The 24,944-nt window shown below is 36.8% G+C and overlaps 3 protein-coding genes and 2 pseudogenes across 4 annotated transcripts; 3 read left to right on the top strand and 2 right to left on the bottom strand.

The window, feature by feature from the left end:
- The first annotated feature begins 5,137 nt into the window (after positions 1-5,137).
- Positions 5,138-6,979, top strand: LOC103331122 (alpha carbonic anhydrase 7-like). 2 transcript variants are annotated; one of them, XM_089053218.1, is made up of 6 exons: positions 5,138-5,336; positions 5,442-5,650; positions 5,737-5,946; positions 6,041-6,220; positions 6,318-6,371; positions 6,506-6,979. In XM_089053218.1, exons 1-6 carry the CDS (start codon positions 5,243-5,245, stop codon positions 6,584-6,586), a joined length of 828 nt encoding a protein of 275 aa, XP_088909344.1. In that variant the 5' UTR covers positions 5,138-5,242; the 3' UTR covers positions 6,587-6,979. The 2 variants fall into 2 exon arrangements, with proteins under 2 accessions (XP_088909344.1, XP_088909343.1); XM_089053217.1 differs by having other exon boundaries at positions 5,138-5,341; positions 5,432-5,650.
- Positions 6,980-7,992: 1,013 nt separating this feature from the next.
- LOC103331121 (carbonic anhydrase Nec1-like) lies at positions 7,993-10,310 on the top strand (annotated as a pseudogene).
- A 1,857-nt stretch (positions 10,311-12,167) lies between these two features.
- On the top strand, positions 12,168-13,039 carry LOC103330990 (chemocyanin-like). The gene is made up of 2 exons (XM_008233601.2): positions 12,168-12,366; positions 12,564-13,039. The coding sequence occupies exons 1-2, from the start codon at positions 12,168-12,170 to the stop codon at positions 13,037-13,039; spliced, it is 675 nt and encodes a 224-aa protein (XP_008231823.2).
- Positions 13,040-15,141: 2,102 nt separating this feature from the next.
- Positions 15,142-16,393, bottom strand: LOC148916906 (uncharacterized). The gene is made up of 3 exons (XM_089052317.1): positions 15,552-16,393; positions 15,268-15,500; positions 15,142-15,182 (listed from the first exon to the last, which is right to left on the bottom strand). Exons 1-3 carry the CDS (start codon positions 16,391-16,393, stop codon positions 15,142-15,144), a joined length of 1,116 nt encoding a protein of 371 aa, XP_088908443.1.
- A 6,605-nt stretch (positions 16,394-22,998) lies between these two features.
- On the bottom strand, positions 22,999-23,908 carry LOC103330977 (RING-H2 finger protein ATL70 pseudogene; annotated as a pseudogene).
- Positions 23,909-24,944: the final 1,036 nt, after the last annotated feature.

Genomic DNA, 24,944 nt, shown 5'->3' with positions numbered 1-24,944 from the left:
CTAACTTGGTCATCCCCTTCATGAACCACCCTTAGTTTATCCCAAGCCTGTTTAGCATTAGGGATGTGTTGTATATTGCAAACTGTGTGCTAGACAAGGCTATAACTAAGGCATTTCTGGCCTTTTTGTTTGAATATGCAGCAAACACCTCAGCTTCAGTCCATTCTGACCTAGGCTTGGGCACAACTTCACCCTCAACAGTCTTGACCGGAGCAACCCACTCTTTTGTGAGATACCCACTTGCATACTCATCAAGAGCATCAAGGAATATCTCAAATTTTTCTCTCCATGCAGCGTAGTTATTGCCATCAAAATAAGGAGGGGAGTTGCAAGATCCAGCAACTCGATCCCTTTCCATAGTGAGCACACCTAAACACCAAAACAAATTCTAGGATCTCTCTATTTGTGTTAAGAGCTGACGCTCTGATACCAATTGAAAATGGTACTTAGATGACTAGGGGTAAATTTAACGACACAAACAAGACACAACACACAACAATCTTCACACACTGTAGACATTGACCAAAAAAAAACATATGACTAGTCAACTGCTAGTCATGAACAACCACAATCAAGAGAACACACAGAGCATGCCACAAAGTACCTGTAACCTTAAAAGATTACTAGTGACAACCTAGGCACTCAGAAGGACCCGTCAATCTAGGCATCCCCTGTGCTAGCAACAACTATGGTGAAAGTGTGTGAAATCATCATTATCAAGTAAACACCAAACAACAGATAAAGATGACTAGTCAACCACCAAGAACACAAACCCAGAAAAATTACAAATATGCAAAACAGAATTTGTTCACCCAGAAACCCACCATTGGGAAAAACTAGGAGTCATTAACCGACCAGGCACTCCACTAAGTAGGAAAAGATTCTTACAAAGGAAACATAACCAAGCTCAATAAACACCTAGATCTATTTAGGAATATGAGCTATACCTCCTTCGTGCAATATTCTTCTCCAACTTAGCAAAACTTGAAGCTCAGTTCTTCATGGCAATGGCAGCTCCTTCTCCAGCTCGTTCATCCCATGGCACTAGCTTGCAAGCTCCAACACAGACCGAAACCCAAATTTGGATTCAAAGGAGAATGACCAATTTCTTCAAGAAACCATACTCTTGAAGAAATCAGTCTTGAATCTGACCTAGATATAAATGAGAGAATGATTTAAGTAGCTAGATGCAGATTCGTGTTTCAAATGCAGTTTTTCAAATAAGAAATTAATTGGAAAAACTCATAGATGAAATATTAGGTTCTCTCTTGAGGAAGAAGAAGAGAAAAAAGGCAAACCAATCTTTCCAAAACTTCCACCCCAAAAGAGACAACTGCCCAAAGAGGAATTCGTAGCCTTTATAGACAGAAAATCCCTTAGGTCAGAATCACACCTGGCAGCAGAGAGAGAAAGAAGAATAGGACAAAGAAGTTGGTTATCCAGCTAGAAATCCAACAGAGCAAGGATGACTAGTCATACGAGAAATAGATGACTAGTCATAATTTTTATAAAAACAATTTAATGCAATGATATGCAGGGATATGCAATGCACACCTTACCTTTGTCAAATTGCTTGAACCTCCATAGGATATAAGTTAGATAAGAACACCAAGAGAAGCTTTTCTTAATCTAAACTTGAGCTTGATAAATAACAATACAAATCCTATTACAAAGTTGTCAAGGGAAGCCAAAACAAAAACTCAAAATGCATACATTAACAGTTCGGACAGGCCCCATACGTGGCATTGGTAGTTCCAGCGTATGGGGAGATATTGTGATATGATGATGAGGTCACACGTGTTGTAGGATTTTCCGGCGTGTTGACAGACCCCATAAGTGGCGTTGGTAGTTCTAGCATATGGGGAGATTATTGTGATGTGATTATGAGGTCCCACGTGTCGTAGGATTTTAAAGCGTGCGGACAGGCCCCATACGTGGCTTTAGTAGTTTCGGCTTATAGGGAGATATTGTGGTATAATGATGAGGTCACACGTGTCGTAGGATTTTCCAACGTGTTGACAGACCCCATATGTGGCGTTGGTAGTTCCGGCGTATGGGGGGATTATTGTGACAAGATTGTGAGGTCCCACGTGTCGTAGGATTTTTCGGTGTGCGAACAGGCCCCATACGTGGCGTTGGTAGTTCCGGCGTATGAGGAGATTCTGTGATATCATGTTGAGGTCGCACGTGGCGTAAGATTTTCCGGCGTGTTGACAAACCCCATACGTGGCGTAGGATTTTCCGGCGTGTTGACAGACCCCATATGTGGCGTTGGATTTTCCGGCGTATGGGGAGATTATGTGATTTTTAGAGAGATGAATTAAGGATTATTATCCTGAGTTGGGAATGAACGATGTTTGAAAAAGAGTTTGTTTGGGATTTCTGTAATTGATTGCATGTTGATGGTTTTGGAAATTTTGTATGAAAAAACTATGTGTGGCTTGATCCCTCTCAAGAGGTACGTAGGCAACCTAGGGTGGTGCCTAAGTGCAGCCGCGAACTAGATTTTATTCGTCTGGTTTATGGAGATTGGTTTTGACCAAGTTGTTGATCCCGAAATTCGATTGAAAACGAGATGCGATTAAATAATCGTTCATACTCCCGTATGGTTGAGGGAGGTTGTGTTAGGTTGATTATAAGGAGCGTTTATAAAAACTATTCGAATTCATTATCTGAATGGTTTAGATTATTGTTGACTGAGGAATGGTGTTGGTTGTTTGGTTTCAGATTGTTTGAAGGTCGGAGGCCGATTATGTGAATTGCATGAAATTACATTGTGCGTGCTGCCGGTTGGGATATTAAATGCGTTTTATGCAGGTTGGAATTTTTGGGAATATCCAATTTACAAGGGACCGAAATTTGCAGAAAGTCTCAGACCCTTATTCCTTTTGGCAAAACAGGATATAGTTGCACAAGTAGCCCGATGTCGGGAATTCCACAGATTCGTCTCGAGTTTTGAGAAATTCGGGGTGGGTCCTGTCAGTTTAAGAAAATGCAAGCTACACTCTCTCTCCTCGAAGAATTTCATCAACACTCTCTTTCTTTCTTTCCCTCTCTTATTTCTCATGCAAATTATGCCTACCATGCTCTTCAAGATGAAATGGAATTCCCCCTATTTATAGTACTCCATAGGCGGCAACTACTTTCCTTCAATTGGTCCAATGTATGGCAGATGATAACATTTGGCGCCAAGTTTAGATAATTGTTACTAGGTTGCCAACACCTCATGCTAAAATAGAGCTTAGTCATATAGGTATAACGACACCTGTGACTCTAAAGTGTCTTGTATGTAAAAAGATTTAGATAACAACTAGACTATTGAACTTAGCCATTCAAGTATCAATATGCAAAAGTAACAACGAGATAAGGCTATCTAAAACAAAACATATATGTATTCTAAGATTACTATTTTTAATAACTAATAGGAAAAATTTCTGAAAATATAACACGTACCAAGATAAATATATAAAATATATATAATCAATTTAAATATATAAGTTATAAACTAAATATGTAATAAAATATTTAATTTCCCAAAATATAATATATATATATATATTTATAAAATACAGGGTTTCACACCCGATCCGTTTGACACCTCGGTGGTTATGAGGTTTGTATTCACTATCATATTTTTATATTCACAAGATTTATTATTTGTTAGAAAAATATGTTAATACCTTTATTTGAAGTACATTTATATAGAAAATAGTTAGATTATTGTTTGGATTTTAAAAATTGAAACTTGAAAAATAAAATTATTATTTTATTTATAAAGAAAAAATAAAATTTTAATATATATATTATTAGAGAAAAATAAATAGACTCGAATTTAATATACAAATATAATAATTTTTTTTTCTAAAACAAAAATAATTTAATAAATGGCCTTTAATCATGCATGGCCGAATTAGCTCATCTCAGCCCACCCAAACATACGAGTTTTTATCAAAAACAGCCAAAATTTACCCCTTACTTTCATAAATGTCAATTTTTATAAAAACTTTCAAAAATAGCAAAAAGTTCACTTAAAAATACTCAAATGCCCACAAAACTAAAACCCACATCAATCTAAAAGGCAAAGCCTGCATCTCTGTTTTCAATTTGATTTCAAAAATAAAAACAAAGTTTCAATCAATGTTATATCATTGGAGGACTGAACCATGAATATGATTTCCAACCTGTAAACTCCCCTATGTTTCGATCAATGTTATATTATTGGAACAGGAAGGTACCATCGAGAAGCAATTAGAAGCGCATCATCAAATACAGGCCTTTGAGCAAACATATGGTGACTGGTGATCATGATTCAAATGACTTACACTTGTGCCAACAGTTGTACTGCTATGCAACTCAGTGAAAGATATATAGGCTTGGGGGCACTGTAGGGAAGCTTCATGGTTCAAGTCCTCCAATGATATAACATTGATCAAAACATAGGGGAGATTATATGTTGGAAATCAAATGAAAACAAAGATTGCAGGTTTTATGTTTTTAGGTTTACGTGGGTTTTACTTTTGAGGGCATTTGAGTCTATTTAGGTGAGTTTTTTGCTATTTTTGAAAGTTTTTTTAAAAACTGACATTTATGAAAATAAGGGGTAAATTTTGACTATTTTTGATAAAAACTCCTTGTTTTATGATAGATCAGAAAGCACACATCTCAATTCCGTTAATTTGGTTGGTTAACAACATTCCTTGTTTGATTTGGTTAGTTCCTTAAGGTGAACTTACAACATATTTTTCGTGAAACTAATTCTGTTGTAGACATGTTTGGGAAGATGTCGTTGTTAGTTTTTAGTTATAACAAAACAAAAAAAATTACCAAGTCATTTGTCTTAATTTTTATTTTTTGTTCTCTGTACCAAGACGTTCTAGCTAGAAAAGTGTATAAATCCTCCAAAATCTAGCGCTAATTATGAGAATATGCTTGCTTAATCACTACAAAAAAACTGCACCAAAACTTCTTATTGTCTATATATAGTAACTCTTGTATATATTTAGACAGAAAAATCTTCAATACTAGTGACAGGGAGAGCTTACATAAATCAAGGAGTTAATACAACTTCTTAAATTTCCATTAACAAAGTATAATAATTTCAATGCCAAGAAAGGTAAATTATATAATTGCTTAAAAGTGGAGAAGCTGTGATTTGTTTCCACATTCAAATTCTGTAACTGGAATTGAACAAGGCTTTTGGGGTGGTAGCAATTTGAAACTCAAGTGTTGTTGGCTTTGAAAGATGGCTGGATCAAAGCAAATCCATCTTGGGTTACTTGTTTCTGCATTTTTTCTTCTGTGCTGGAACCCGACACCCGTTAGAGCTGAACCTTCTGGTAATGTCAAATACATACTTACATATATAAACTTACATTCTTCTCTTATTCTTCTTCATCATAATTTATTGAGTTTGGGGTTTTTGTGTGCAGAGAATGCAATAGAATTTGAATATAAGGCAGGGAGCAAGAAAGGGCCAGAGCGCTGGGGAGAGCTTAAAAAAGAATGGAATACATGCAAGGATGGCAAATCACAATCACCAATAGATTTAAGGGATGGGATTGCCACCAAAGTAAACTCAAGTTTAGAGCATTTTAAAGTCAGTTATAAGCCTGCCGAAGCCAAGATCGAGAACGAAGGTCCGGTAATTGCGGTAAGAAAGTGAAAAACTCTGCTTTAACTTGTTTATGTACAAATTAAGACATGAATATTTACTGCTTGTGTTGTAATTTGATGCAGATTGTGTGGGAAGGTGATGCTGGATCAATTAGTATCAATGGCACAGATTACATCCTCAGACAATGCCATTGGCACTCACCCTCTGAGCATTCCATTAATGGCAAAAGGTATGATTTGGAATTGCACATGGTTCACAGAGCCCAGAACAACAATGTGGCTGTGGTTGGATTCCTCTACAAAATTGGTGAACCCAATCCATTTCTCTCTGAGGTAAAATTCTTCAAAATTTATGTGCTAAAAACTCATTTCAGTTAAATTAGAGAAGAGGAATATAGGAGATCAATGGTGTTGTTCCAACTTTCAGGTGACAAAGGAGATAGCATCTATGACTGATGTAGAGAAGGATGTACAACTGGGAGTGATTGATCCGAGGAAGATGAAGGAGGCTCAAACGGGGTTACTTGTTTCAAAATTTTACAGATACATGGGCTCATTCACAAACCCTCCTTGCACTGAAGGAGTTACGTGGACCATAAACGAACAGGTACAACCAACTTCATCAGCCCTGAAAATTTTTCCTGCTCCTGTAATTTCACATTTCAGTAGCCAAAAATGAGAAGCTAATTATAAACTGTCCTCAGGTACTTTCTGTTTCAAAATCACAAGTGACGCTTCTTCAACAAGTCGTTTTCGATGTAAGTAAAACCTGTCTTTGTGAAGTGATTCTTGTGCAACAGATTCTTTGAAATGATAAAGTCCACCAAAAAGCATATCAAAATATCCATTTTTGAGTATTAATAACTTTTTCTGTTGATTACCTTGAGTTCAGTATGCAATGATGAATGCAAGACCACTACAACCTCTTAATGGCCGGGATATCAAGCTCCATGGCTCATCGTTCTCCCAGTGAGACATGTGCAACTAACCACATCGGCCTCCATTGGTGGCTGCATACTAAGAAAGTCTTTAGATTACCTCCAAGCTACTAAGCAAGGACAATGGAAGTCCTGAACTGATGTAGGACAAATCATGTGTTTATTCCTAGGAAGGAAATTTGAAAAAGAGGGAAATTTCAAAATCAGAAAATTGGGCTTCAAAATATGGAAAATCATGCTTGAGCATCAATTATCCGCTAGGAGAAGAAGGAATGCGTATTGCTGGGATTTTCGGGTTGCTTGATTTCTTGAGAAGATCTATATTATATTTATATTTCTAGATAAGTTATCAATCAAGATATTATTTTCCTGATATGATTTAAATTATTTTCTTATTAATTAAGTTTTAGGAATATTCTGTAACCTAGTGTTTCTTTGTTTTCTATTTAAGATGACTCATGGTATTTGTATTAATCAGTTTTATCATATTATTAATCAAAATTTAAAGATTTCTCCATTTTTCTGGTGGATTCCAATTGCTGATGGATTTTAGTTTATCTTTTCGGGTTTAGGTGTTTGTCCATCCGTCTTCCGTGCTGCGTCATGATCACAAACTATTTACAACTCCAGGTCTCTTTCATTGCCAAGTCCTAAGCTAGTTTTTAGTCAAAAACAGAATTAGAATGAATGTGTAACATTTTATGAAATTTTCCATCAACATTGAATTGTTGAAAATGGATTGAAATCATTTTATCTTTCTAAATGCTATCCTCTGGCACTGCAAAGCACAATGTACCAACTTATAAAAATAAAATGAGAAGAAAATTCAAAATGAACCTAGGAAAGAATTGAGGTAAATCTTTCCGCTACCAAACAGAGATAAAGACTTACCAAAAAATAAAGGGCAAGATGGGGACATATCCACATTTATTAACAGATACCTTAGTTAGCAGAGACTAATGATTCTTTCTAGTTTCCACCAAGAGAGAGTCCAACTCGTTAAGAGGTTTTCTCAAAATGCAAGTGTATTAGACGAGGATACAAATACAGCGAGACACCGAGAAGCTAACATGTTTAATACGTGGATTAATAACACCACGTGGCGGTGTTAGGTCACATAAACTTCTCCATCATAGGAAGTGAAAGTACTTTCGCATGCAAATCAAAGATGCATGCATGTCCTAGCTGTTGAGCGTCATCAAATTTCGAAATCATTCAAACCCCATTTTAGTATGCAATAAAAGTGATTAGTATTACAAAGATATTACTAGAGGGATGATGTATGATTTTTTTTTTTTCCCACATCTAGATCCAGTAAATTGTATATAGGCATAGGCTCATAGTGCATCATTCTATCATTCTTCATTGTAGCAATTTCAAACAAAGAACAGAGGCTCCTCTGTCTTAACATTTGTATGATTTTAGTGGCTGTTGTCTGTGAATGATGTTTGAATCAAAGCAAGCCCATCTTCAGTTCCTTGTATTTTTGTTTCTTCTCTACTGGCACCAAATACCAATTGGAGCCCAAGTTGTCGGTAATGCCAAATATATTTACTTCTTGCACTCATCTCATTTACCAGCTTCATCATGATCACAGCCATTGGGTTTTTGGTGCAGGTCAAGAAGTAGAGTTTGATTATAGGAATGGGAATGAGAAGGGACCAGAACACTGGGGAGAGCTTAAGAAAGAATGGGCAGCATGCAAGTATGGAAAATTGCAATCGCCAATAGATTTATCGGATGGCCGTGCCACCAACGTGATCCCAAGTTTAGAGGATCTTCAAATGAGTTACAAGCCCTGCAATGCAACCATGAAAATATAGCGGTGGGAAAATTAAAAATCTCATTGAGTTAATTTATTGTTTTTTTTCAAATGTGTAGCATTCAAGGTCTTATGAATTTTTACTACATATGCTGTATGGAAATGTCTAATTTGTCACCAAAAAAAAAAACATATTTTAAGAGACATTCATAGTGATGCAATTTTCATTTCTTCGTATTATATTCAATTGATGCAGATGGAGTGGGAGGGTGATGCTGGATCAGTCAAAATCAATGGCACAGATTACTTCCTCAAGCAATGCCATTGGCACACCCCCTCTGAGCATTCCATTAATGGCATAAGGTCTCTCTCTTTCTCTATCTCAGCTCCTCTGTCTTAAAAATCCAAATTGTTTGATCAATGTCTAAAGAGTTACTTATTAGGTATGATTTGGAGCTGCACATGCTTCACCGAAGTCCGGACCCTAACATTAAAGCTGTAGTTGCACTTCTATTCAAAATTGGCAGCCCCAATCCTCTTCTCTCAAAGGTAAAAAGACTCAAAACATATATGTAAAACAAATTACAGGAGCTCAAAGGTGTTACTTTTTCAACTATATATATATTCCAATTTTCAGGTGCACAACGGCTTAGAGTCTATGAATGGTACAAAGGAGACACAACTGGGACTGACTGATCCAAGTGAGATAAAATGGAGCAGCTTAAAATTTTACAGATACATTGGCTCACTCACAACCCCTCCTTGCACTGAAGACCGTAAACGAAATGGTAAAACCTCTTCATCTGCCATGAACATTTCTTGAACTGTTGTAAATTCACATTTTGATAATTTGCCCTCAGGTAAATACTGTTTCGAAAGAACAACTGGAGTTACTTAAACAAGCTGTTTATGATGTAAGTAACCTTGTCTTTGTCATGTGATTCCTCTGTTAGAACTAACTACATTAAAGTATCAATTTTGAGCACCTATATAGCTTGTGTTCATTTACCTGAATGCAGTATGCAAAGATGAACGCAAGACCATCACAGCCTCTCAACGACCGAGACATCATGCTCTACAGCCCGTTGTTAAGACAGCCAGTGTTGCAAAACTAGCAGCATCCATGCTAAAAGGCCTCAAGATTAACACAATTGTATAAAAGAAACTGTAGGAGATGAATGGTGTTATTCCAACTATTACAATTTTCAGGTGAACAAAGATATGATGTCTGAGGTTGCTACAAAGGAGGTACACTTAGCAGCGATTGATCCAAGGGAAATAAAATGGACTAGCTTCAGTTTTTACAGATACATTGGATCACTCGCATCCCCTCCTTGCACTGAAGGAGTTATTTGGACCATAAACGAAAGGGTGCAAAACCTCCTCATCAGCCCTAATTACTTAGCATTTCTTCATATCCTTTTTAGCAGAAAAAATTATGAGAGACTTAGCTTATCATAAACTGCCCTCAGGTAAAACATATTTCAAGAGAACAAGTGGAGTTACTTCAAGAAAGCTGTGGATGATGTAACTAACCTTATCTTCATTAATTGATTCCTCGATTTTTGTTTTATTCGTATTCATCTACCGGCGTCTATGAGATTTGAACTGACGGCCTACTTCAAGAAAGTGAAAACTCGTGAGAGTAGTGTCTTTCAAACGATCAGTACCTATCATCGAAGTAACAATTTTTCATACAAATTAATTTCTACTGTTGCTTAACTTGAATGCAGTATGCAGAGATGAATACAAGACCATTACAACCTCTCAATTGCCGAGAAATCAGGCACTATGGCCTGTCGTTAAGTGATGCACCAAGCCCCCATGAAGGCAACCACGGCCCCAAGCAATATAGGTCAGTTAGGGCACAAAGCCCCAAGGAATCTGTCCCAAATATTGCACCAAAACCAAGCCACCCAGAGGGTAACCAAAGCCCTAAGCAATCTTTCAGATTATTTACGCACATAACAGTGTGTATCTTCGCATATCTTCTCTAAATTACTTTTTTTTTTTTAAATTAGAAAGAAGATACTGTATTATTTTCCTTCATTGTTTTCTCTTTTCTACTTTTTTTAATAGTGAGTTTTGTGCGCTATATAAGCGTAGCCTTGTAATTCCTATGTTAGTTTGTTGAATTTATGAAATTTATGAGAAATTGTGGCATGAATTTGTTGTATCTATCAATTGTGAGTTTGCGTTGTTTTATTTGATAAATTAAAGAATAGTACGATAGTATGATCACGTGGTATAATTACTCGTTTTATATTTCTTGCGAACAATGTGATGTCCATGATAATAACAAGCATACGAGCCTGGAAGATTCTATATGTTCTTCACAATGTTTATTAAAAATGTACTAAAACTATATGTTGGTAAAATGGACTTGTTTTAGAGTTTTTATCAAAAATAGCCAAAATTTACCCACTACTTTCATAAATGTCAATTTTTATAAACATTTCCAAAAATAGCAAAAAACTCACTTAAAAATACTCAAATGCCGTCAAAACTAAAACCCACATCAATCTAAAAGGCAAAGCCTGCATCTCTGTTTTCAATTTGATTTCAAAAATAAACAAAGTTTCAATCTATGTTATATCATTGGAGGACTGAACCATGAATATGATTTCCAACCTATAAACTCCCCTATGTTTCGATCAATGTTGTATCATTGGAACAAGAAGGTACCATCGAGAAGCAATTAGAAGTGCATCATCAAATACAGGCCTTCGAGCAAACATATGGTGACTGGTGATCATGATTCAAATGACTTACACTTGTGCCAGCAGCTGTACTGCTATGCAACTCAGTGAAAGATATATAGGCTTGGGGGCACTGTAGGGAAGCTTCATGGTTCAAGTCCTCCAATGATATAACATTGATCGAAACATAGGGAGATTATATGTTGGAAATCAAATGAAAACAAAGATTGCAGGTTTTATGTTTTTAGGTTTACGTGGGTTTTACTTTTGAGGGCATTTGAGTCTATTTAGGTGAGTTTTTTGCTATTTTTGAAAGTTTTTTTTTTAAAACTGACATTTATGAAAATAAGGGGTAAATTTTGACTATTTTTTATAAAAACGGGTTGTGTCATGTCGTGTCGGACCTTACTAAATCGGATTGTGTTCATGTTGTGCTCAGGCAGGCCATGTACATTTGACACATTTAATAAACATGGAGGAACAGGGTTGTAGGGCTGGAAACTTGGAAGGATAATTTAGAGTCTCCAACGTAAATTGTTGTCCCTTTTTCTTGGCAATTATTGCCTCTTTAGAACCCTAGCACTTTAACATAACTATTTGTTGTTTCTGAGTTAAACGAGCCATATGCAGAACCAAAATTATTTTTCTTCGTGTTTAATGGTATTTCTACATCGTCCGTTCGAGTTCATTCTTATCCATTTCATTAATGTTACCGTTGCTTTCCTTTATTTTTTTTTGGGGCCAAAGTTTTCCTCTTTTGTTAACTACATTATATCTGTATCAAATGAGTCTATAAATTAACATTTATAGCAAATATTTAATTTTCTAAATAACGATAATAGAAAATATTTATATACTTTAGGTATATGATGAATGTTTTTTTTTTTTTGGTCAATGTTTATTATGAATGCTAAGAAACTGTTTCCAAAGAAAAAAAATCAGAGAATAAATAGATTAATAATGTTGCCAAAGAAATATTGACTAACTGAAAATGGAAAATCGCTCTGACCTCTTTATATAACCCGTTACAGGCCTCTTTGAATGTTACTGTTGCTTCCATTTCATTGCATTTGCTACAGCTCTCTGCAACCGCAGAGAAAACAGTCTCTCTCTCTCTCTCTCTCTCTCTCTCTCTCTCTCTCTCTGTGTTCTGCAATGGCTGTGCAGAGGGAGTTTTGCATTATATTGGCTGTGATGGTGGTTGTTTTGGTTGTTCCATCCTATGGTTGCTCGCAGAACGGCAGCGGGGGCATGAGATACTCAGTCGGAGACACATTCTGGGCCATACCTCCAATTGTTGATTACTACTCCAACTGGTCTTCTAACCATTTCTTCAAGATCGGCGACTCTCTCGGTATATATTGGGATACAAATTTGTTCATGAAAACATACACTGTTAATTTTCCTTTACCAAAACATTTTAAAACGTTAATGATCTTACATACATACGCAATATAAGATTTATATACAAACAGTTTGGTACGTTATGTTATGAGGCCCGGCTTGGATATCGAACAAGAAAACGTTACGATTAATTTAATTTGTTTGCAGTTTTTGACTTCGAAGCGGGGCGTTTCAATGTGCTGCAAGTGACAAAGAAAGAGTATGATAGCTGCACAGCTTACAAGCCCTTGAAGGTCTTCAACAGTGGTCCAGTGAATATTCCATTGCGAGAAAAGGGCGTGTTCTACTACATGTGCAACATCTCAAACTACTGCAGTCTTGGGCAAAAGATTTCCATTGCAGTTAATGAGTGCCCCTGCGCCACACCAAGTCCATCACCGTCTTCCCCTCCTCGTGCTTCTCCACCTCCTGTTCCGCCATCTTCATCGCCACATATACCAGCTCTGCCCCCGTCTCCAGATAACTCCCAGCCTCCTTATGTGCAGGTTACAAGTCCAGCTCCGTCCACAGTTGATAATGGTTCCCCGGAGGGTCCTTCAAACTCTGCAGCATTGATACACAAAGGGGTGCTTCTTGGCTGGCTTTACCAATTGGTGTTACTTCTTGTTTCTGGGTTGGTCTAGGAAAGTTGATTTGGATTGGGACCTAAAATGGTGAGAATAATTTGACTAGCCTTAGATGATTTCTTAGGACAGGGCAGAATTTATCTTTTTCTAATTTGGACTACTTGGGTGCCATTTTCATATTTTCGCACGTAGATTAAAAATTAGTGGATTTAAGCTCCTGTTTGGAGTCACTGAATCAAACCATAGATAGAAATCAATAACATGGGTCTGTCAGGGATCCTCAATAATATTTAGCATTTAATTTCTATAAATCCATTGACCAAAAAAAAAAAAATTTCTATAAATCCCTCGTTTTTAATTTCCTTGTGGATTTGTAATTTGTGAGATCTTTGAGGAGGAAAGCTGGCCTAGACAGGGTCGGGAAATGTAGCAAAACACTGGCCTAACCTTACACTAGTAGAGGTAGGGAATAATTCTATGTAAAATAATATATATTTATATATGTAATGAGAGTCGTGGGACAGAGTTGGAAGCCACTCTAACACCATACCCAAAAATTTCCCCGAACCCGGCCACATACCGGATTTTTATCCTTCCCTGCACATCCTAGTTTCTGCTAGCTGCCTATTGCAAACAGAAAGGTTTTTCTTTTGACATTTTTCGAATGAATTAATTTACCTTCTTAGAAGGAAAAACAGAGGTTAATGCTCTGGCTCCTAGTAAGAAGATTAAATAATCTTATTACAAAGTGTTAAAATAGAAGAAAATTATAGAGCCCATTAATCTGTTCAAATTTCACGATTTATATGTTATACCAATCTCATGGCTCTTCCCTAGCTTGTAAGCACATGTGCTATCTGAGTGGCAGAAATGCAGAGTGGAGCTGGAGCAGCAGACATATGAGGCAAGTAGCAGGCAGCCTAGCCATGGATAAACACACTTGACATGGAAGATGACCACAATCCGGTAACACAAGATGCGTGTTGGTTTCCTTGTAATCAGCCAAGAATATGGCAGCAAGAAGCAGATGAGCTGATGCCATATTGGAGCTTAACTATGGAATAAAGAAGCTTTGGATAACTAACTATAGTGGCTTCATCCAGGCCTTGTTGATCACTAGAATATTGGTCAGCCGGGATTGGGGAAGCACGGCTTTGATGAAGAGATGGGTTTGTGGATGTAGTGCTGAGGTAGGAAGCAAGAGAGAGAAGTAGGATTAGGAGGACGACGACAAGTACAAAAGAACCAGAGTATTAGGCAATCATCTCTACACAACTGCCACATTATTTGGAAACATAATATGGTGAACAAATTTGGTGATCCTAGCAGTATTCGAGCGAGTTCCAAAAGAGCGACAAGCTAGGCTCGGAGCTGGGGTTGAGATAAGGACACAGAGAGAAGAATACCAATTTGAGCAAGCCAACGGCTAAGGTCATGTTCCTTGGCAATATATAATCCAAACAGATTCTCTTTGTAGGACATAAGTTGATCATAATAGAGCGATGAAAAGATTAAAATAATAGAGACATGGAAAAAGAATGACAAGAGAAGAAGAAGAAATGACACATTTTACTTTCATCTATAAGGTATATATATACGCAATCAGGAAGACATCATCGCATCAGTTCTTACTAGAATTAAAGTAAAAATTAAAAGAATACCAAACTATATATGGGCAATTATATCCAAATCCTAATCCCAGAAACAAAAACACACAAAAAACAAATGTTAATTACAAGTCAAGATTCAATCTCTCTCGATTAAATATTTTGGTGCAAAGTTGTAGACTCTAAACATACGTCTTCAAACTTCTAAGACCTCAAGTTTCAGCCTCTCTTGAGTAAACGTTTTGGTACATAAACACTATACTAAGACCTCATGTAACATCAACAAGCAATTTATTTGCAGAGAAAATCAGTTACCTCTCCTCCGACGGGGTCTAGGAACTGGGGTTGGCCATTGAGGGTGGAAAATCAATGGTAGGAAGGGAGCAACAACACTTTGGTGCCGATCTTTTTCTGCTATCACTAACCAACTTTTTGTAAGAAAATTGCACATGAAAAAGTGTCTGCCTATACTTAAATACAAAATATCCTCATTATTTGGGTCCAAAGCACATACCTTAATCCAATGCATGTCTAATTCGTTGTGAGAGAAAATTACCGCATTCGAAAGGAGTATTTCTGGGTCCATGGGGACCCTGTGTTTCAAAATCAAACAGTTACCTCCATTGACCATCTGATCAGCTGGTTCTACTAATTTGAAATCCCAAACTAAGAGTGTACCTGTCCTCAATTCGAAGTTGAACATCCGCAGACAGCCTTGACACACACCTAGGCACTCAATTTCCGACACATTACCTAGGCCTTCAATTGCCGGCTGGTCAAATTCAATGAAACATTTTTTATCAATTGTTCCATGATTTTCTTTCGTGTCGAACGGATTGAACCCAATAAGAAAGGCACGACCTTCGTCTCGTCCCACCCAAAACAACATTCCCTTGTGTGCAAAGCCAATACTGGGATTGATGCTATGGAAAGCTAATTTCTTGGGGAACGAAATATATTACGCTCTCCATTCCCTAGTCTCAGAAGAGAAGATCTCCACGTAGTATTTGAAGGTATATGCCTGACAATGTGAAAATTCAGGAATGCTTACAACCCTGTGTCTATATATATATTCGGCAGCAGCATTATTAAGCTGCTGGGTTGCTTTCTTTTTATGATCACAGATGAACCCTACTGCTACTACTCTTTTGTGGCATTGAGGCGAGGGAGGAAGAGCAACCCATTGCTGGGTGTATGGATTGCAAATGTAGTAATCGCGTTGATGATACTTGGCGGCACAACACAAAACTAAGTCATCATACGTCCCTACTACACCTGGTTTTAAATCTTTGTACACATTGGGGATGAAGACGAGTCTCTTTTCTAGCTTGAGCTGTCTCTCGATATCTAAGTCAGTTAACTTGGACGATACTGTATGGAGGAAACTATTCAGAGACTCAAGTGATCTTTCCATCACTGGATCAGTAATCTTAGAAAGCTTCAGCATGTCAACGTTGTAGTTTATCATAGTACGTGTAATTGGCGCATGCTTATCATCACTTTGGAGACACAAAAAGTGGTGAATAAAAAGAGGATCGGAGATGATAGCGGACCAGCGCTTGGACACACACTTGCATCGAAAAGCAAATTTTGCACAAGGAAGTCGACATAAAATTTCTACCAACACAACCTCCGGGAGATCATCAATATTGATATTCTTCTTCAACTTTGATGATGTTGTTGATGATGATATTTTCGATATTTTAGCGTGAGGAGTATCGACATCTTCGGGTATTACTCCAAGAGACGACTGGTATACTTCAAGTTTACGGCAATGTTCCTTAACTTGCATCCATCTGACCATGGCAGCAGATTGGATATTGAGAGCTAACTGATCGATATATAGGGTTGGTATTCAGATTGGTTATGCAAGTAACATCTCTTCTATTGTATGTATATATACTGGAATATATATATATTTTAAAAAATTTAATAGCCGACATTACTTCTTTTAGTGTTTGCAGAGGAAAGGGATCACCTAATTAAAACGGAAAATAAATCAGACTGAAGCAGGTTTGGAAACCTAAGCCACCTCATTAAAATGTATAGTGTGTTTACTAATTAAGAATTGAATTCCAATTATGTCGAATTCATGTGTTGACTTCACATCAACAAATTAAAAAGTAAGTGGAGCCCACGAATTCAATTCTTGGGTGGGAGGTGACATTAATTATTGGAGAATTAACTCATTAGGAATTTATCTTTTTTACCCATTATATCCTCATACAATTTTAAAATTTCCAAATTTGTCATCTACTTTAACTCAACAATGAGGACATTTTAGTATTGGCACCACTCCTACCCCAATTCCATTTTTTTTTTTTGTCAATAATTAATTCCATATAGTTTGGTAAACAACTTCAATAAGAATTATGAATCTAACTCTCCTAAATACACATGGTTTAGTGAACAATTTCAATAGGAATCTGGAATCTAATTCTCCTCAATCCAACTCCTCCTCAATTCAATTCCTCATATCCGATTACGAATTAATAAACATGTCATTAATCTAACAGAGTTATACATATCCTTCTTAAAACAAAAACCTAATTTACTCATAATTAAAAAAGAAAGAAAACGCCCTAACTTTGTTAACGGAAAACTCAACTTGATGTAGCAGTTTCTTTTTTTGATTTTCTATTTTTCTCTGCTTTTTTGTTAAAGTTCTGTAGCCGTTCAAAATTTTTGCTTTTGCCTGCTTTCCTTCCCCCTCCAAAACCTTATCTCTCAACAAGCTTTCTTGGCTGAGGAGTCTAAAATATATAAATCTAATAGCACGCCTTTGCTCCAAGTCTTTGTTGGTTAATTACATCTTTTTTTTGGTTGGTTGATTACTTATATGTGTGAAGTAAAATATTTTCTTGAATTTTTCCATGAATTTATGTTAATATTTGTATGCCCTTATTCGACATGGAAGGCCAATGAACCATTTTTTGTAACAACCTTTGCCATCTCAATTGACATATAGGAAGAGCAGATTTGTTTTTGTTTTTTTTTTTTTAATAGGGGAAGAAGAAAAGATGTTGATGTTTAAATATATGCGATACATAGAGGTTTTGGGAGAAAAGAAAACTTGTTGATTGGGTAATAAGATTTTTGGGGAGGGGTGGGAACAGAGAAAGAAAGAAGGAAGAAAAAAAAAACCAACTAGAGGACATTAACTTTCCTGGTAGCATAGTTAGAGCTTTTAATTAGAAGTAAATCACTAGGTTTTTGTTTTAAGGATGATGTGTCAATTTTCAATTTATTAGATTAAATTTTTAATGGGTTGGCGTATGGATTAATAATCTTCAATCTTCATCTTCTTGCCCCTTTTTATCTCAATTTCACCTATTTGACAATTCCTTCACAAATCTCAGAAAATAAATTAAAACAACCAATATAATATAGGCTTATCATTGGGCATATGAAGAAGGACTATAAAAGGTACAATAGGTGGTTGGAAAAGCAAAAAGCTGAAGGGATTCATAAGGAAGAGGCCACCAAACAAGAAAGAAGTGAAGGTGTTCATGAGCAACGAAGTTAAAGTCCAAGTACATTGATTTCATTAATTGGAGTAGTTAGGGTTGAACTAGATTTTGGTTTTATTTTGGAGCTAGATGGTTTATGTTCCTTCAATGAGAAAGAACTTAGTTTCAGTTAGTAGGCTTGTAGAGTCAAAGTTCAGTTTGGACTTTGATGATTTTTTATTGTTCTATTTTCAAAAATAATGAGCTAGTTGGGAAAGCAATTCTTGTTGATGGCATAAGTATGCATTGAATGTGTAAAGGGGAAATTAACAAACCTAAAAAAGAAAGGAGCAATACGAAGCCAAAGTGTGTTGGAGTTGGACCTTTTCCAACTCCAACTCATTGGAGGCTTTAAATACTTTTTCACCTTTACATATGATTTCTCAAGATATGGACACCTGTACTTAATAAATGAAAAATCAAGTGCCTTAGACATGTTCAAAATTTACAAAGTAGAAGTGGAGAAACAATTGGACATAAATATCATGATAGTTTAATCTAACAGGGAGGGAGAGTTTCATGGAAGGTTTGATGAGGCTGGGAGAAATCATGTTACTAGATGTCTATAATAAGAAGGAATTATACAATACACTAATCCATGGACACCACAGCAAAATGACATCACAAAAAGAAGAAATAAAACTTTTAAGGACATGATGAGAAGCATGATGTATTATTGGATGCAGGTTTGGAATCATGGGTGAGAAGCTCGAGAGAAGGGGAAGATCTATCCATGGCATTGGTATTTTTCCTCGCATATATGGAGACCTCTAGCTCATGCCCTACTTCTTTAATGGCTTTAAGGAGAACAAAGAGTTGAGAACCCAATTGAGGCCTGCTTTGCATGCATCTCAGGGGCAAATCAACACCAACTCTAGAGGTAATAACGAAGGTGTCCATTCTGATTATGACGACTACGATGAACTAGCAAACTATACAATCTTGATGAGAACTAGTTTAAGAATAAATTATGTCCTTTCGCTGACATTTTGGATTATACATTGCTAGACTTACTTTTGGTTGTACCAAGTCTCTATACTTAATTTGGGATCTTTATTTTGCTATTTTTGGAACATACAATTTGTAATGTAATTATCTACTTTTAGTAGTGGAAAAAAAAAGGGGTTAATGACCTAAATGGCCCCCCAACTATTGCCTCAGTATCATTTTGGTCCACCAACTAAAATTTTCATTTCAAACGTCCTTAAATTTTTATTTTGTACCAAGATGGTTTATCCATCAAAGTCTATGTATTATTCCGTTAAATCGAGGGACAAAACAGTATTTTTAGGTGAGTATCCTCCTCTAAAACGACCAAGCCACTGTAGTATCGCATTCCCTCCCATTTCTGTTAGAAGCTCCACCAAAACCCCCAAATTAGAACCTAGGTTTGCAATGTCAGAGATTTCAACGTCAGAGATTTCAACGACCTCAAGTGGGACGAGTCGATACTGCGCATATGGGACGAAGATAATTCGTCGGACTTCGTGGAAAGATTTGAACCCAGGAAGAAGGTTCGATGTTTGTGATAAAAATTGGGTAAGTTATTATTTGGGTTGCAAAAGTTGTTCTTTCCCATTTGTAATTGCTTGATGAGGTCTGAAATTGGGTAAGATTTGATTTGCTAGAATAGCAGAAGAGGTATGCATTATTTCGAGTGGGTGGATAATGAAACTTGTCCAAGAGGAAAACAAGTGGTCCTTGATTTGCTTAGAAGACTTAGAGCAATGGAGGAGGAAGGTAGAGCAAAGGAAGAACAATCGAGAGCTGTGAAAGCAAAAAAGAAAGAACTGTAGCAGAAATTGAAAGAAAAGGTTCAAGAAAAAAGGTTATGGAATGGGGTCATGGGCAAAGACAATTGATAATGTGGGTTTCCTTAATTTTGTCTTGGGGTTTGTTTATAACATTTGTGATGAGTGGGAAGTTGTAATTGTTATGGGGTTTGTTCCTTTGAATGTAATGGTTCTGAAATGGGCATTAGTGTTCTGAAATGTGCATTAGTGTCCCTTGAATGTGCATTAATGTTCTGAAATTTTCTTGAATTGAGGTTATTTGAATATTTGGGAGATGTCGTTCCATTGAGTAGAACAAATTAAAAGGCATTCCATTCTTGACCACACAGGCAATTTACAAAATGAACATCCATATAAACATTCAAATTCCAATTACAGAGTTTGAGCTCAAGACCAGTTAGACCAATTACAAAATTCCAATTACAAAATGTACCTGCCTAGAAAAGTACATAACCCAAAATAGACAACTAATTTCACAGTTTGAGCCATTCTAGCTCAAAACCAATTACACAAAGTGCACAAAATCCTCCTGCTCAAAAAAGTGTCTAACCCAAAATAGGCAAGCAATTACAGAGTTTTAGCCCTTCAAACTCAACAAAATTACACAGTCTAAAGTCAGAATCAGTCCCTTTTGTCACAAAATCCCTCTAGCCAGAAAATTACATATCCCAAAATACACAAAATATGACAGCCTTAGCAATAATTTCCCCTATATTGAGGTCATGTTATTATCATGGGAAATGTTGTCCAAAGATAGTCCTCCTTGTCCCCTTCCTCTTGCCACCTAAACAATGTAGTAATGTGAGGTGTATAATAGTTGAAAAATTGGCAATTAGTGAAATGAGTAAGAAATTAACCAAATGACAAAAACCTACAGTTGGTCGTGAAGATGGTAAGCCTCTTCATCCACTTATGCCTCTTCCTAAGCCTCTTCCCCTAATTGCACTTATCTTTGAAGATGGTAAACATCTTCCTAAGCTAATATGTGAAGATGGTAAACCTCATTTTCACTGAACTCATAATCACTGTCTTTAATTTCTGAATCTGCATCTTCATCTTCATTTGGCAATTCTACCCCTTCATTATCACTCGTCACATGTGCTCCTATATCTTCATTTGGTAATTCTGCCCCCTGCATCTTCATTTGGTACCTCTTTTACCGCATCTTCATTTGCCACTTTTGTCCCAACATCCTCAAAAGTCTCATCATCTCTAACTTCAATATAATCCACCTCTTTCACTTGGTAATTCTGAGTCAAATCCCCATCACAATTCTCTGCATCTGCATCATACTCATAGTCTTCAACCTCACTATAGTATAACACAATAACCTTATTGGATGGTATGTGACCAACCATTTCAACCACTGTAGCATCTGATGTAACAAGCTCTAGTCCACCATCAGCATTTTTACACCTAATTTCCAAACGTTGCTCAACTTGAGAAATGTCAACATCATAACCAAGACCTCTCCCAATTTTCAGTAAATTTAACGAGGACAGAAAATCCTATATAATATTGTCCAAATAACAGACCTTACCCTTCTTATAAACCCCATTTTCAAACCAGCCCCCGTGATGTAATTCTAGAGTGCACATTCCATTGGTAGCTGCAAAATTGAAACAACAATATGTTATTCTAAAGTCATAGTTTTGTTGTTAATGCTAATGACAACAAGGGCAACAATTACTGAGTTTGGTGTGAACCAGACAACTAAGGGACCACAGCCGTTTAAAAAAAACCCCATATTCAACATACAGGAACCACAACCAAGGGACCATAGACATAAAGCTTACACTCTGCAGTCAATGTAGCAAAAGCCAAATCCACATACAAGAAAACGATTCATTTACTCTTACGTTAAACATAAAACAACCAAAAAGCCAAACACAAACATAGAAAAAGGAATCTTTATAAAGAAACCACAGTTTCAGACAAGGACAACTCATCCATTTCATCCATTTCCAAACAAAAACAACATAAAATGCATTATAGAAGCCCCTACCGTATTTGGGAGTCTTTCCACCTGAATGAAATTCGAACTCCATTATCAGCAACTAGTGAATTTCCCAGAATCTCCAAAATCCCTAAAATCAAACCCTAACCCAAACTCCCAAATTCGAACTCCAAAACTAACACTGAAATTACACACTAACCTCACCAATTCAGAGACTCGCACACTACTACAGCATCGACCAATTTAGCAACTCGCATTAGAATCCCTTTCACTTGATGGTAATCGTGGGAAATGAGAGAGCTTCTCAAAAAGTGGAGGTATTTTGGAGGGATTTTGGTTCTGAACGATAGGGCTTCTCAAAAAGTCACATATACCCTTCAAAACTCAGTTACGTGGCCATCGCATGATCAGAAGTGACGGAATCTGTCACGGATGGATCATCTTGGTACGAAATAAAAAGTTTAAGGACGTTTAAAATAAAAATTTTAGTTGGTGGACCAAAATGATACTGAGGCAATGGTTGGAGGACCATTTAGGTCATTAACCCAAAAAAAAAAAAATTTATCTACTTTTATATTGTACATTGAACAATTGCACATATTATTTATAATTAGGTACTTTAGTCTGGAATGCATCATACATCATCAAATTCTGCAGAATTATGTGACAAAATCATCGACATATTTTACATGACAAATGACACAAATCGTTACAATTTGAAAAAATATGTGATGAATAAATTGTCACAATATGAAGAAGTACGTTGTAGTGTAGGGTTTTTCTATAAGCCCCCACCATCCCAAGACGAAGACGGAAGATTCCTTGTTTTTTTTTTTTTTTTTTTTTTTTTTCAATCAATCGTGGAGTCTTCCATGGGAAAAGAAGACGGTAATTATTTTGGTTTTTTATTTTTTATTAAGTTATTTGGTTGTTTTTTCAGTTTTTCCGTGTTTTACAAATTAAATCTGCATTCAATGGAAATTGGGTTTTTCTAATCAAACTCAGCTTCAAATTTCTTTTTTTCGAAGCAAAAATGTTAATTAGGGCTAGGTCTCTTTTTTTTTTTCCCCTTAAATAATTAAAGCTTTTAGTTGACTTAGAACCACCGAAGTAATATTTAAAACCCAGAATCATGTTTGCAATTGTAAAATGTATACTCCATTTACAATATTATTTAGCCCATGTTGGCTAGTGTAGGATTTTTCTGCATTTTAGGCTCTATCTTCGAGCTTAAATGTGAAGCTCCCTAACAAAAATGGGAACCTCGTGAATCTGTACAAATATCCCATGAATGTATACAAATATCTCAGCGTATAAACAGTAGTGCTTAGATAGAAAGAGGAAAAACAAAAGAACAAAAAACCATGTATATCAAAATCGAAAAAATGTACAAAAATCTCATTGATCACCCAAAATCTCAGTGATGACTCTTCTACAAACCAATCAGTCTCGTCTCCCAGCCAAGGGCGCAACCTCAGCAAGCGGAGTAGCGATCGGTGTCGGGGCGGGGGAGTTCCGACAAATCGGGCACGTGGGGCGCAGCCTCAACCAAGGGTCGACGCAAGTGAGATGAAAAAGATGACCACAATCAGGCAGCAGCCTTAAAACATCTGTGTCTTTGTAATCACCCAAACATATAGAACAACTCGTAGTCGTTGACGTTGACTCACTTTTATGGAGCTTCGCTTGGGAGTAGAGCAGCTGAGGGAAGTTGCGTAGAGCGGAGTCGTCAAGACCCAACTGGACACCACCAGCTGCAGCGCCGTCGTTTTGGAGTTGCAGCTGCCTGACGGAGCTTGACGATCTTCGAAACGACGGGTAGTTTGGAGGGAAACGCATGCGAGTGCAGAAGTAGGAGAGGAGGGTTACGATGATTATTAAGACCAAGACGCCGACGGAAACTCCTATGCCGTACGCGAATCCCCCGGCGTTGCCGTCTGTCTCATCGCCACTATAACTCATGGTGGTGGAGTTGTCCATCGCCTTATTCTTCTCCTCTCTTTTTTGTTGTTAATTTTAATTTGATTTCTGCGTTTGAAAGTTGAAAATTGTGAGATTAATTAGCGTGGAGAAAGGGATGGAAGAGAGGGAGAGACGTTTTTATATATGGTGGCTGGTGAAGGTGATGTTATGCAGATTGTCAACGGTTTTTGTCATTTTCGATACGAAGTTTCTACCTACATCATCCCCTATTCAACCAAACTTTTTTTTTTATAATTTTTTTAGCAGCCATTCAACCAATTTCAGTGGACAGTTTTTTGAATTGGATTATTATTTATAATTTCTGATAATATAATATGGTTAAAGAGATAAATGTGCTGTTCCAATCCAACTAGGGTTTGGTGTGTGTTAGTTAATTTCTCAGTTGGTACAAAGGGAATATGTACATATATACCTACAAACAGCACCGGCTCTGGCAGTTTCCTTTCATAATTTTTCTTCCTTTTTTTTACGTACGTGCATTTTAAACTTGCATATTGAGGTAGGCTGAGAGGGTGGTCGATACTATGGATTTTTGTACAGTGCTCCGTTGCCTATAGTTCAAAGGGAATTTCGAAAAGAAAAAAAAAATCAGTTCAAAGGGAATATTGAATTTTTGAAATTGGAGACTTTACAAAATTAAATTCAATATGGTCATGGCCAAGTGGAGGTCATCGGTTAAGGACTTAAGTTGGGCAAGACTTCACTTGCAATGCTTGTGGGTAACGGCCAAGTTCTTGGTCGTTTTCATTTCCAATGCTAGAGTGTCGGTCTTATTGATGCAAATTTTGAACTAGGTTTCGAACTCTAGTGACTCCTCTGCGACCGTGAACTACTGTTGAACTCATACTGTACTAAGTCAAATAACTCAAAAGACTCGTATTAATTACTTACCTGAAAAATAATGCGAAATAATTGGACATACGAATGTACACTAGGCTAAAGTTGAGCAAAATCGCTTTATACTGTACATTATTAGTTTTTGGATCCAAAGCCATCCCTCAGTTTGGCCTAACAACAACCACACCACAAATAAATAGGAGCATATTAGTGCGAGGAATGACTTTTGAATATAAGATTGTGCATTTGAATGGCTCTCCAATAACATTTGTATAT

The sequence above is a fragment of the Prunus mume genome, linkage group LG5, assembly GCF_029339155.1.
Source record: "Prunus mume cultivar Tortuosa linkage group LG5, ASM2933915v1, whole genome shotgun sequence".
Lineage (NCBI taxonomy): Eukaryota > Viridiplantae > Streptophyta > Magnoliopsida > Rosales > Rosaceae > Prunus > Prunus mume.
This window is presented reverse-complemented; position numbering and strand designations above follow the sequence as displayed.

Bases quoted from the DNA above. Each gene is read 5' to 3' on its own strand.
- LOC103331122 (XM_089053217.1), top strand. From the start codon at position 5,243: ATGGCTGGATCAAAGCAAATCCATCTTGGGTTACTTGTTTCTGCATTT. The intron at 5,651-5,736 runs GTAAGAAAGTGA...AATTTGATGCAG, and splicing joins ACGAAGGTCCGGTAATTGCG to ATTGTGTGGGAAGGTGATGC. The intron at 6,221-6,317 runs GTACAACCAACT...AACTGTCCTCAG, and splicing joins CGTGGACCATAAACGAACAG to GTACTTTCTGTTTCAAAATC.
- LOC103330990 (XM_008233601.2), top strand. From the start codon at position 12,168: ATGGCTGTGCAGAGGGAGTTTTGCATTATATTGGCTGTGATGGTGGTT. The intron at 12,367-12,563 runs GTATATATTGGG...ATTTGTTTGCAG, and splicing joins CAAGATCGGCGACTCTCTCG to TTTTTGACTTCGAAGCGGGG.
- LOC148916906 (XM_089052317.1), bottom strand. From the start codon at position 16,393: ATGGTCAGATGGATGCAAGTTAAGGAACATTGCCGTAAACTTGAAGTA. The intron at 15,501-15,551 runs GTAATATATTTC...CATCAATCCCAG, and splicing joins GAGACTAGGGAATGGAGAGC to TATTGGCTTTGCACACAAGG. The intron at 15,183-15,267 runs GTACACTCTTAG...TTTGAAACACAG, and splicing joins CAACTTCGAATTGAGGACAG to GGTCCCCATGGACCCAGAAA.